General features: G+C 44.1%; 1 protein-coding gene across 2 annotated transcripts in view; it reads left to right on the forward strand.

Annotated features, from left to right (window-relative positions):
* LOC124142265 (G patch domain and ankyrin repeat-containing protein 1-like) overlaps positions 1-9,737 on the forward strand; it is an 18,456-nt gene extending 8,719 nt beyond the window's left edge. For both annotated transcript variants that reach the window (XM_046510612.2, XM_046510613.2), the window contains exon 2: positions 7,129-9,737. In XM_046510612.2, the coding sequence (XP_046366568.2) occupies positions 7,129-8,301 (1,173 nt within the window). In that variant the 3' untranslated portion in view covers positions 8,302-9,737. The remainder of the gene's footprint in view (positions 1-7,128) is intronic.
* The last annotated feature ends 559 nt before the right edge of the window (positions 9,738-10,296 follow it).

Below are 10,296 nucleotides of genomic sequence, written 5' to 3' on the forward strand. Positions count from 1 at the left end.
TTTCAAGCGAACATGTTGGCAACCTGATGCCATTGACATGATTGAGGAAATGGTGGGCTAGCTAAAATCCAAAATAATAGGAAAGACTTCCGCCCGTATCCCCCTCCAAAAGGTATATATGTATGCATTGCTGCTCAATTCTTTTAATAGTATATATTTTTTAGGGGAGGATAATTATCAAATGTTTTAACATCTGAATCAAATGTAGGATTGTGTTGTTCATGGTACGCACTGCAGACAGACATGAGAAAGAAACAAAGCGGAATTCTCATGGGAGCGGGTCAAAACAGCCACATGTCAGAACGGCCTGGTAAAGTCAAAACGGTTACAGAAAAATAGTCATAAACGGCCACAACCCACAGTCAAAACGGCCACAAAAAAGTCATTACTGACACACAGAAAGTAAAGAAGACAACTTCAAGTATTGTGTCACATTAACTGCATTATTATATACTTTGTATAACAATTCAAAACACCATATGCACATGTAGCGGCCATTAAATTTCCGAGTCCCGTGATGGGATTCGAACCACGGACCTTCTGATCACAGGTCGGACGCCTTGTCCACATGACCAAAGAGGTTAACCCCGTCAGCAAGCTGACAAGGTAAGGATGTCATCTGTGGGATGACTCCACGCCCTGCTACACACACTTTATGTATATCTTAATTCAGCATGGACTCAGTACTACACAAGTGATAACGCAGTTCAATATCACAGTTCCATATCACACATTAAACCCTTGGTCCATGGTTGAAGCGCATATGTTCAGCAGCTCAGATGGTGTTAGGTCGCCTTCCTTGTACATTCTCCAGGCTGGGAAGATTTCTTCTAGCTGTTGTTTCCCAACTGTTTTCATGCACTGAACACTTCACAGGGGTTGTATTTGTAACAGTGTTACATTAGGGGTTTTAAGTTGACTTCACAGCCCTGTATTTCATTGATGGGGTAGGTGGGGTTGAATAATAAATAATATGCTTAATAAAGATAAACCAATATACCCCCAAAACTGTAAATGTTGGGGGTAAAAGTATAAGTAATTAAATAAGATGTATACATATATAAATGTGGGTATATTAGAGAAGAAGGGGGCAAAAAAAGGACAGAAAAGTTTAAATTAAATGGGATAATAATAACAATGTCACAGTGTAGCTTAAATAAATATAAAGCATAGTGGGATATAATGATATAAAACAGTTAAGCTGTTTTAAGTATGTGAGGGCCTACTAAATAAAGAAAAATGGTGGTAAAGCCTAGCTTAAGTCTAGAAACTTTGGCAGGGGGAGTCAGGGAGGCGAGGTAATGCAGTTGTTTGGGGCAGTGTGGCCTCGTGCGAGTGAGTGTGTGGTGGTTGTCCTTGACATTGGTGGCTGAGCTGGTTTTCAGGGTTCTGTTTTAGTGGTATGGATGTGGGTGATTTGTATGTTTTACTAACTTTTAGAAGACCATTCACACTGGAAATCTTGATCCCGATCCTTAATATAATATTGTTGTTATTTCAGATAAGTTTAGGGCAGGGTTTATTTGGGATGGTCTAAAATATTTCTGTGATGTTAGTGTTGTGGATGAATTTTATGATAGTGTTGGAGATTCTGGGAGGGTTAAAGGGGCTGAAGAGTAGAGAAATGTTTTTATTGTGAGAAGGGATAGGCTGATAGAGTGGTGAGTGAAAGGTCTTATAGACAGGACAGTTGTTACAAACATGAATAAGATCCTCCAGGGAGTGGCAGTGATTGCATTTTCTGTTATTAGAAATTATTCAAATTATAAGAAAGTTGGATTGATTTAGTTTTTTTGCTTCATGTAGGTCTGCTGATATAGCTAGCGATATTTGTCATGGTGCTATTTGGTGATATGATTTAGTTTATTTTTAAGCTGTGGGTGGCAGTTAGGAAGCTGGCAAAAGATGTTTGGTAGACTTTTGACTTGTGAGCAGGGCTATGGTATTTTTTTGCAGTAAGTTGTCTAATGAGGAGGGCAGCTGCTATGAACTCTTTGAGTTTGTTTGTGTTGTTAATTTTTTTTTTATGGTTATGGTTGCTGATGGTGTTGTTTTTAAGTTTTGAATTTGTTAGCTAGGAATTGTTTTCTGTTTTTTGCTGAGTAGTGTGAGTGGGGGTATGGTTGTATGGGAGTTTGGGTGGCTGTGGTGCTGTTGGGAATGTAGGCAGTGATGGGGGATGGTAGTACTCGGGTCAGGTGGGTCCTGAGTAGGACCCAGGTACCCACAGGACTACCCGCACCCGTGGTTAGTCACGTGATATATTGTTTAATGACAAAAACTCACTATGGCTCAGTGGTTACACTACAAGTTGCTAATTTACGCATTTTATTCTGACGATGCATACATTCCTTTGGACTTGAAAATGTTTGAGTAAAGATAAAGCTTCAGTCAACTTCAGTGAACGCATGATCTGATTGTTTGATACATGTATCTAAATAGTTTTTGGCCAGGGCTGCGGTAAAACAATTACCAATCAGACATTTTGTTTCCAACTCTTGAGATCTGCAGTGATTACCCGGGTAGGGTCGGATGATAGGGTGTCGGGTACCCGGGTAGTAAATTTGGACTCGTCCCAGCCCTAGATGGCAGGGTGGTAGTGGTATGGGGAGACAATAGGGGATTAAGGGAGGCATCTCACATATGGGGAGGGTATGTTAGCTACGATTACTCTGTGTGTGGAGGTGGGTTGAAAAGTTGGGGGATGTATGTCAGCTACGATTATTGTGTGTGTGGAGGTGGGTCGAGAAGTTGGGGGATGTATGTCAGCTACGATTACTGTGTGTGTGGAGGTGGGTCGAGAAGTTGGGGGATGTATGTTAGCTACGATTACTCTGTGTGTGGAGGTGGGTCGAGAAGTTGGGGGATGTATGTCAGCTACGATTACTCTGTGTGTGGAGGTGGGTCGAGAAGTTGGGGGATGTATGTCAGCTACGATTATTGTGTGTGTGGAGGTGGGTCGAGAAGTTGGGGGATGTATGTCAGCTACAATTATTGTGTGTGTGGAGGTGGGTTGAGAAGTTGGGGGATGTATGTCAGCTACGATTATTGTGTGTGTGGAGGTGGGTCGAGAAGTTGGGGGATGTATGTCAGCTACGATTACTGTGTGTGTGGAGGTGGGTCGAGAAGTTGGGGGATGTATGTTAGCTACGATTACTCTGTGTGTGGAGGTGGGTCGAGAAGTTGGGGGATGTATGTCAGCTACGATTACTCTGTGTGTGGAGGTGGGTCGAGAAGTTGGGGGATGTATGTTAGCTACGATTACTCTGTGTGTGGAGGTGGGTCGAGAAGTTGGGGGATGTATGTCAGCTACGATTACTGTGTGTGTGGAGGTGGGTCGAGAAGTTGGGGGATGTATGTCAGCTACGATTACTCTGTGTGTGGAGGTGGGTTGAGAAGTTGGGGGATGTATGTCAGCTACGATTATTGTGTGTGTGGAGGTGGGTCGAGAAGTTGGGGGATGTATGTCAGCTACAATTATTGTGTGTGTGGAGGTGGGTTGAGAAGTTGGGGGATGTATGTCAGCTACGATTATTGTGTGTGTGGAGGTGGGTCGAGAAGTTGGGGGATGTATGTCAGCTACGATTACTGTGTGTGTGGAGGTGGGTCGAGAAGTTGGGGGATGTATGTTAGCTACGATTACTCTGTGTGTGGAGGTGGGTCGAGAAGTTGGGGGATGTATGTCAGCTACGATTACTGTGTGTGTGGAGGTGGGTCGAGAAGTTAGGGGATGTATGTTAGCTATGATTACTCTGTGTGTGGAGGTGGGTCGAGAAGTTGGGGGATGTAGGTCAGCTACGATTACTGTGTGTGTGGAGGTGGGTCGAGAAGTAGGGGGATGTATGTTAGCTACGATTACTGTGTGTGCGGAGGTGGGTCGAGAAGTTGGGGGATGTATGTTAGCTACGATTACTCTGTGTGTGGAGGTGGGTCGAGAAGTTGGGGGATGTATGTCAGCTACGATTACTGTGTGTGTGGAGGTGGGTCGAGAAGTTGGGGGATGTATGTTAGCTACGATTACTCTGTGTGTGGAGGTGGGTCGAGAAGTTGGGGGATGTATGTCAGCTACGATTATTGTGTGTGTGGAGGTGGGTCGAGAAGTTGGGGAATGTATGTCAGCTACGATTACTGTGTGTGTGGAGGTGGGTCGAGAAGTTGGGGGATGTATGTTAGCTACGATTACTCTGTGTGTGGAGGTGGGTCGAGAAGTTGGGGGATGTATGTCAGCTACGATTACTCTGTGTGTGGAGGTGGGTTGAGAAGTTGGGGGATGTATGTCAGCTACGATTATTGTGTGTGTGGAGGTGGGTCGAGAAGTTGGGGGATGTATGTTAGCTACGATTACTCTGTGTGTGGAGGTGGGTTGAAAAGTTGGGGGATGTATGTTAGCTACGATTACTGTGTGTGTGGAGGTGGGTCGAGAAGTTGGGGGATGTATGTTAGCTACGATTACTGTGTGTGTGGAGGTGGGTCGAGAAGTTGGGGGATGTATGTTAGCTACGATTACTCTGTGTGTGGAGGTGGGTTGAGAAGTTGGGGGATGTATGTCAGCTACGATTATTGTGTGTGTGGAGGTGGGTCGAGAAGTTGGGGGATGTATGTTAGCTACGATTACTCTGTGTGTGGAGGTGGGTTGAAAAGTTGGGGGATGTATGTCAGCTACGATTACTCTGTGTGTGGAGGTGGGTTGAGAAGTTGGGGGATGTATGTCAGCTACGATTACTGTGTGTGTGGAGGTGGGTCGAGAAGTTGGGGGATGTATGTCAGCTACGATTATTGTGTGTGTGGAGGTGGGTCGAGAAGTTGGGGGATGTATGTTAGCTACGATTACTGTGTGTGTGGAGGTGGGTTGAGAAGTTGGGGGATGTATGTCAGCTACGATTACTCTGTGTGTGGAGGTGGGTCGAGAAGTTGGGGGATGTATGTTAGCTACGATTACTCTGTGTGTGGAGGTGGGTTGAGAAGTTGGGGGATGTATGTCAGCTACGATTACTGTGTGTGTGGAGGTGGGTCGAGAAGTTGGGGGATGTATGTTAGCTACGATTACTCTGTGTGTGGAGGTGGGTCGAGAAGTTGGGGGATGTATGTCAGCTACGATTACTGTGTGTGTGGAGGTGGGTCAAGAAGTTAGGGGATGTATGTTAGCTATGATTACTCTGTGTGTGGAGGTGGGTCGAGAAGTTGGGGGATGTATGTCAGCTACGATTACTGTGTGTGTGGAGGTGGGTCGAGAAGTAGGGGGATGTATGTTAGCTACGATTACTGTGTGTGCGGAGGTGGGTCGAGAAGTTGGGGGATGTATGTTAGCTACGATTACTGTGTGTGTGGAGGTGGGTCGAGAAGTTGGGGGATGTATGTCAGCTACGATTACTGTGTGTGTGGAGGTGGGTCGAGAAGTTGGGGGATGTATGTTAGCTACGATTACTCTGTGTGTGGAGGTGGGTCGAGAAGTTGGGGGATGTATGTTAGCTACGATTATTGTGTGTGTGGAGGTGGGTCGAGAAGTTGGGGGATGTATGTCAGCTACGATTACTGTGTGTGTGGAGGTGGGTCGAGAAGTTGGGGGATGTATGTTAGCTACGATTACTCTGTGTGTGGAGGTGGGTCGAGAAGTTGGGGGATGTATGTCAGCTAAGATTACTCTGTGTGTGGAGGTGGGTTGAGAAGTTGGGGGATGTATGTCAGCTACGATTATTGTGTGTGTGGAGGTGGGTCGAGAAGTTGGGGGATGTATGTTAGCTACGATTACTCTGTGTGTGGAGGTGGGTTGAAAAGTTGGGGGATGTATGTTAGCTACGATTACTGTGTGTGTGGAGGTGGGTCGAGAAGTTGGGGGATGTATGTTAGCTACGATTACTGTGTGTGTGGAGGTGGGTCGAGAAGTTGGGGGATGTATGTTAGCTACGATTACTCTGTGTGTGGAGGTGGGTTGAGAAGTTGGGGGATGTATGTCAGCTACGATTATTGTGTGTGTGGAGGTGGGTCGAGAAGTTGGGGGATGTATGTTAGCTACGATTACTCTGTGTGTGAAGGTGGGTTGAAAAGTTGGGGGATGTATGTCAGCTACGATTACTCTGTGTGTGGAGGTGGGTTGAGAAGTTGGGGGATGTATGTCAGCTACGATTACTGTGTGTGTGGAGGTGGGTCGAGAAGTTGGGGGATGTATGTCAGCTACGATTATTGTGTGTGTGGAGGTGGGTCGAGAAGTTTGGGGATGTATGTTAGCTACGATTACTGTGTGTGTGGAGGTGGGTTGAGAAGTTGGGGGATGTATGTCAGCTACGATTACTCTGTGTGTGGAGGTGGGTCGAGAAGTTGGGGGATGTATGTTAGCTACGATTACTCTGTGTGTGGAGGTGGGTTGAGAAGTTGGGGGATGTATGTCAGCTACGATTACTCTGTGTGTGGAGGTGGGTCGAGAAGTTGGGGGATGTATGTCAGCTACGATTATTGTGTGTGTGGAGGTGGGTCGAGTTGGGGGTATTTGTTTTATTGTAGGTTTTTGTCATTGTGGTTTCAGTGGGGGGATGGGGGGGTGGAGGGATTGGGAGGAACTAACTGTAGTGCCTAGAGTTTGGTCTGAAGCGGAATGAATTCTTCGTGTGAGGTGATGTATTGTGGTATGATTGCAGGTTTTGGTAGGTCTGTCTGGTGTATGTTTTTGTTGAGTTTAAGAATGTGTTGTTTGTTTGGACAGGTGTTTTGGTTTGCACTGTGACCTTTGGTGTTACAATTTATACAAAATGGGGCCATAATGCACTCTTGTATTACAGATAGGAATTTTATTGAATGTCATATCATTGTAAATTGCATAGGTATTCTTTACCCTATTACAGACAGGGATTTTATTGTTAGCTTGAAAAGATTCAACCATTGACACTCTGAAAAATGCATGTATTTCTTACCAGAATATGTTAATTAATTTTAACATGCAGTTCAATTTTGATTAGTTTTAATAATCATACCAGCTATACATTTCTGCATCCCTCTGTAATATAGTATATTTTATGTCTCATAACCCTGTATTAGATACCATAACTCTTCCATAATGTCGCATGTAATAGGAAATGTTCAATCTTGATCATCATCATACCTTAACAAACATGTATATTTATTTTTCTTTTACAGAATCGGCTGTACTACACCATGGCAAATCCAAGATTTGAGCCTCTCATTGAGTTTGTGCACAGTAATGAGAGAGACTCGTCAGCTAGGAACTGGAATGGGAGATCTAAGATCAGAGACAGACACACCCCATTGTGTGGGGAGGATGTGCGTGGCTTTTATGAAGCTGTCATTTCTGAGACGACTCCTCATGTTCCAAAAACCTCTTCACAGCAGACCAAGAGAACAAAAATATGTGATTCAAAAGCTAAACAAACAAATACTGTGAATCGATCTGTAGCAAATTGTGTTTCTTGGGAGAAATCTGATGACAAATGTAATGTTAGCGATGCACATTCAGTCTCAAATGTTCAACACATGTCCGTCTCAAGCATCTCGAGAGATAGTGACATGAAGATGAGACGGTTAGAGCTGCGGCTGCTGCACAAGAGTCAGGAAGGTGATGTACGTGGTGTAGAGCAGGCTGCCACATCCGGGGCTAATATCAATGTTAAGGACCTGTATGGGTGGACGCCTCTCATGTGCTCCGCCTATGCTGGCCACATGGGTGTGGTTCAGACCCTCCTTGGCCTTGGAGCAGACTGGGGTCTATGTGAGAGGAAGGGGAGGACAGCCAGGGATCTGGCTAATAAGGTTGGTCATGGTAGTATTGTGAAGCTCATTGATGATACCATAGCTGACTTTCAATCTTCCGATGATGGATCAAGCTCCAACCAACGAGTCACAAATGAGGAAGGTTTTTTCTGTGAAATTTGTAAAAGACATTTTTCTGAAGGGACAGAACGATCTCACAAAACCTCCACAGTCCATTTGTTTAACTGTCAACTAAAACCTAAGAAGCCAAGCTACCTCATCTCAGAGTCCAATGTTGGATATCAGATGATGCTGAGAAGTGGCTGGAATGCAGATCGGGGTCTGGGACCTCGAGAAGAGGGCCAAAAGTACCCAGTAAAAACTGTGTTGAAGAGGAACCGTGAGGGACTCGGGGGTGAACAAAAGAGCACGCCCAGAGTGACTCACTTCCCACCGCGGGATGTTCGTGCTGTTGCAACTGTGAAGCCGCGTGGGGAGAGGCGAGAGTCGTTGAGGTCACAGTCCCGTCGAGCCATCAAGAGGCGGGAACGGAAAGATAAAGAGTGGGAGAGAAATTTAAGGCGATACATGAACTCTGATTAAACTACGTAGATAAAAACCCTCCTTGTCCCACTGTTTCTTCAGTTGTTTCCTCCATGGTGAGTGAAGTGTAGTGTTTATTCCTTTATAAAATAATTGTGTAATCGTCTCTCCTGTAGAGAGTTTACGGGCAATTCACAGTGGTACACTGAGAATGGGTTTCACCAAATGTTGGGAATTGAATGGTGGCATTATGACAAGCTCCCACAAGAAACCCTTACTAAACACAGAATATGTAACATTGAAAAATTCATACATAGGATTCAAAACAAATGTTTTGGTACTGCTGCATGTTTAGGAACATAAAACTAACACAGGGATATAAAAAGGGAAATATCACATCAACAAAGAGGAGTATATCTGTATTTCTTTTCATGAGTTGGATTTGTATCATCATGCAATCAATCACCTGGTGCAGCTGCTGAGGAAGAAAATATTTATTTTCCAGAAAAAAATGTATGATGTGGAATTTTGATGATTGACCCAGCTTTGATCTTTGATCTTCACATACTCTTACTTTTTTCATGTAACTACATTTTTAAAGGTCAAGTAAAGTTAACATAGCAACGTTGCAGGATACAACCAGTTGACTAAAATTAAATTTTAAAAGGGAAATACTGTAAAATGGAAGATAAAAACGAGAGGCAATATTGTCCCCTAAACGAAAAATTTCGGCACTAAGGGGATTCCCCTTACTGGGTTTAAAACGGGTTACCTTGGCTTGACACCCAGCGCCATTTCAAGATCGGCATGGTCCCAAGTTGGCCTGGTGGTTTATTGAGCGTCTCCTTCTTGTCCAGCACCTAGTGTTACCGGTACAAACTCACCCGAGAGTGGAGATTGGTAAGACAATAGGGGATTAAGGGAGGCATCTCACATATGACACAACTAATTGGTGAATATCTCACAAAATATAACAACACAACTGATTGGTGAACACTATTCACATACACTGTACTAAATGAATCCTCCTAAAATGCATGTCAATGAGTGAGTGAACGTAATCATAAAGGAATTACAGACAAGAAACATTTTTCCACTGTGGCAAACGTGCAGGTTGATTTACAGTCTATTCCTAAGTCAAACAGGAATCGGCCCTTGGGTTTTGCCGGATACAAGTTCATGACTAAGACCAGACGTGTTCCCAAAGAGGATGCCCAACCATCATTAAAACCAAAGAAGACTTTGTCACAGTTATATGTAACAGAGCAGAGGGTCAACGCCAACAAATCTTCTCTTCTCGAGGGAAGGAATCCAACTATGTACACATTCACTGAGATTCTGCAGGTTGAGCAAGATTATCCTACCATCAGAAGTATCGAAACATAGACTGTTGCCCTTGAGTGAGTGAGTTGGGTTTAACGCCGCTTAACAGTATTCCCGTTGTATCGCTGCATGTCAGCATAATGTGGGAGGAAAGCCCGAAGTGGTGCAGGTCTCAGACGTTTATCACTTCGGTGAAACCCATGATCATAAGTATGGTGCCGACAAACCTAGAAACATAATCGGTGTGCGAACCGGGTTTCGAACCCACAATCATAGGTTCCTGACGTGCTCAAGGGACGCAACTCTGCACAGCGAATCACGGCGCTTTAGACGACTGGGCCACCCGTGCCCCCAGTGCCCTTGAAAGGGAGGAGAGACAAACGACCAACCAGAATTCTTTTTTGACAATATACAGGCTCGTTTTTGTTTGCAGTAGTATAATCATTTAGAAAGAATCAAATTTCTATTTGTAGAAGAAGCATTATTTTTAATATTCGGATGTATATGATATAAAGTTAGAATATGAATCTGTCGTAAATGATCAAATGCAGGACACACATGCAGAAAAAGAAATTTGTCTTCCACAGTTTTGGAAAAGCACTTTTTACTGTAACTCTTATTATGGGGAGTTAAATTTCTTCTGCGAGTTTCATTTTCAAGCCAGAGTGGACTGCATCTATATAGAGATAAGCATGTGCGTCATTTACAAACATGTATACAAGTTAACTACTC

This window comes from Haliotis rufescens, unplaced genomic scaffold (genome assembly GCF_023055435.1).
Source record: "Haliotis rufescens isolate VD_foot unplaced genomic scaffold, xgHalRufe1.0.p SCAF_11, whole genome shotgun sequence".
Classification (NCBI taxonomy): domain Eukaryota; kingdom Metazoa; phylum Mollusca; class Gastropoda; order Lepetellida; family Haliotidae; genus Haliotis; species Haliotis rufescens.